At 65.0% G+C, this 2,975-nt stretch overlaps 1 protein-coding gene across 1 annotated transcript; it reads right to left on the bottom strand.

The window, feature by feature from the left end:
* Window positions 1-383: 383 nt before the first annotated feature.
* On the bottom strand, window positions 384-2,931 carry LOC116629776 (lysine-specific demethylase PHF2-like; the record flags this gene model as incomplete). Its single annotated transcript, XM_032399995.1, has 4 exons — window positions 2,773-2,931; window positions 2,210-2,297; window positions 1,733-1,839; window positions 384-586 (listed from the first exon to the last, which is right to left on the bottom strand). Coding segments are annotated over exons 1-4 (474 nt in total), but the record flags the coding sequence as incomplete, so codon positions are not given.
* Between the last annotated feature and the right edge of the window lie 44 nt (window positions 2,932-2,975).

Raw genomic sequence — 2,975 nt, 5'->3', positions numbered from 1 at the left:
GGGGGGGGCCCTGGGGGGGACAGGACAGTGCTGCTTGGGGGGCATGGGGGGGACAGGACAGTGCTGTTGGGGGGCCATGGAGGGCACTGGGCATACTGTCAGGGGTACCTTGGGGGGTAAAATGCCATGCTGCTACGGGGGGCACAATGGGGGGACACAGTGGAAAGGGAGGCCCACATCAGAGAGTGAAGCCCACTTCTGAGCTGATGCCTAGGCTGGCCAGGGAGGCCAAGAGGCTCTTCCCATCTCCCGCCCTGAGTCCAACCCTGCCCCCGCCCCTCAGGTGCACTCAGCGCCATCTCTACCACCCACCCTCCTCCTACAGACTCTCCAGGCCCCCCGGCCCCAGCCCTCAGGCCAGGAACTGCTTCCAGCACCCCCACCCCGCTACAGGTGGGCAAGGGGCACCCAGCAAAGGAAGGACCAGCACTGGGGAGGGCTCCCCACCAGCCACACTCCCCTCTGCTCGGGGACAACCTGGCCCACCTCCCTACCTGCTTCTTCGTCCATGATCTGAAAGCACCATTGAGAATTTTAGCTCCTTGGACTAAATGGGGGGGCAGCTGCTTCCCAGACTTGTGAGAACCTGGCGGGAGGTAGAGGGGTTGGGTCAGACTGTGCGCCCCCTGCAGGCGACCTCACACGGTGGGCAGGGGCGGGGTCAGGGCAGGACCTCCACCCACTGCCACCTGCCCAACTGCCAACGGTCCGTCTTGGAACCCCGGGGACCTGTCCGAGATGCCCTGTGAGGGGCAGGACCGGCCCTCCCACCGTCCACCCACAGGGCCTGTCCCCTCCGCCTGTCCCCCGGCCCACCTTAGTGAGGGGCCACAGGCGTACCCCACCTCACATGGCCTCTGCACAGCGGTGGTAGCTGGACTCCCACTGTGGCCACGGGGACAAGCACCGCCTCTGGAGACGCCCCTGGGGGCTGGGTGAGTCCCGCAGAGAAGGTGCCAAGTGCCCCCCTTCCGGCCAGGGAGCTCACTGCAGAGGCAGAGCTGCCGGACCTCTGAGCCACCAGGGGACTGGCTGCTGCTCTGGGCCCCTGACGGAGGGGTGGACCCAGCTGGTCAGCGGTCATCCATCAGGCCATGCCCAGGGTCTGGCTCTGTCCACACTGCCCCAGCCCACCTCCCTGCCACGGGCCCCCAGGGCAGCCCCCATGGGCTCGCTCCTAGGCACGCCCTCTGCCAGGGTGAAACTCAAGGATCTGAATTTGGGGATGGACAAATTTCACTGAAACCTGACCAGGCAAGATCAAGATCCATCTCTTTAGCCTTCCCATCTCAAACAGGAGCCCGAGTACAAAGGGATCCGGATGAGGTGGCTTCAGCCTGCAGGGGGAATGCAGCTCGGCCGCTGGGGGCCGGGCACTGACCCTGAAGGCCGGGGGTGGAGGGCAGGGATGCCACAGGGGTCCCTCAGCTGCAAGCCCAGAGCCAGACAGACCCCCAGGCCTCTCGACATCCGGAATGAGCCCCATCAGCAGTCACGTGAGGCTATGCATGCCAGGCCCGGGAACACACATCCCAGCGTTCTTTCCAAAACATCAACAGCCCCGCGGGATGCCATCCGGCCTCCCGCTGCCCCGCGGGGCTCAGCCTACCCCAGGGTCTGGCCGCCCGGCTGGACGAAGCCATAGCCATTACCCACCCCCACATCCCCGAGCCCCACATGCAAACCAGCCACCTGGAGCCGCCATCAGAGACGCCAACCTGCACACCCGTACCTTTGAACGCCTCCAGCAGGTGCTTCCCCATGTACCAGCAGGCTGTTTCAAAGTTGGGAAACTGAGTCAGGCTGCCCAGTTTCAACCTCCTTTCCACTTCGTATGCTCTGGAAACCATAGCAAACAATTGTCCAGGGCACTCAGCACTGAGCAAGTGACACTAAGGATGAGCCCGTATCACAGCCAGGAGAAGGCCACACCAAGGCTGTGCCACTCTGCCCCCCACCCTGCGTGGCTGGGTGGAACAGGGGACCACATCGGAATGACTGCCCTGCGGCCAGTGCCCGGGAAGAGGCCTTTCAACTCACCCCACACCCTCCAAGGGCCACAGAGGCTGTCCAGGAACCAGGTCACCCAGGGGCCCTGGCAGGACCACAGAAGAGGCTAATGGCATGCCCAGAACTCAGGGGAGTGCCACCACACTGGCCTGGCAGCAGGGACCCCGGCTGGGTGGGACCGGGGCAGGTGTGGCCCTACCTCATCTGCATCTCCACGCTCAGGCTGTGGAGGAAATGTCCCGCGAAGGCCAGGCAGTCCACAGGTGTGAGCGTGGCGTAAATCCAGCCTGGCGAGGCAGGGACGTGGCTAGCCCTTCAGCACGCTCTCAGGCCGGGCTCACAGCCGCCGCCTGGCCTGACCCCGGCCAGCATGAGCTTGGCATCTTCCAGCCTGCCCTGGTGCCCCCGTCCACCCTGGCTGGCTGCCCACACACACCCTTCCCGCCATGTGATGGGTGGCTGGGCCCTCCCAGTAGGAGAGCCTGTGTCCACGCTGGCATTCCTGCCTGGCACCAACCCTGGAACTGAAGAAACCGGCCCTGCCTGCCCAGCACCCCCAACCCCCACACACAGGGTGAGGGGCCGAGGTCGAACTGCCACAGCCCAGGAGAGTGGGCGCACCCCTAGATCATCCTCGGACACGAGCCTCGGACAGGAGCCCACTCCCCGGATGCCATAGTCACGGCGGAGCAGGAGGGCCCAGGGCAAGGGCAAAGGTGGGGAGCCTGGCAGTTACAATGGGGCGCGGGACGGGGCGCTCACCCGAGGGGATGAAGAGCGTCTGGCCCTGCTTGAGGGTGCACTTGTAACATCTGTCCACCTGGTCGGCAAAGAACATCTCGCTGTGGTTCGCGGCCGACTGCCAGCGCTCATAGAGGGAAATGTTGGCTGAAGCCGGCTTGATGAGATAGAAGATCTTCTCCCCCTGCCAATGAGAGGCCACGACCCGGCACGCTGGGGGGGGG

Source organism: Phoca vitulina, unplaced genomic scaffold (assembly GCF_004348235.1).
Source record: "Phoca vitulina isolate PV1807 unplaced genomic scaffold, GSC_HSeal_1.0 scaffold3060, whole genome shotgun sequence".
Classification (NCBI taxonomy): domain Eukaryota; kingdom Metazoa; phylum Chordata; class Mammalia; order Carnivora; family Phocidae; genus Phoca; species Phoca vitulina.
The sequence above is the reverse complement of the archived record's forward strand: the minus strand, read 5'-3'. Positions and strand labels throughout refer to the sequence as shown.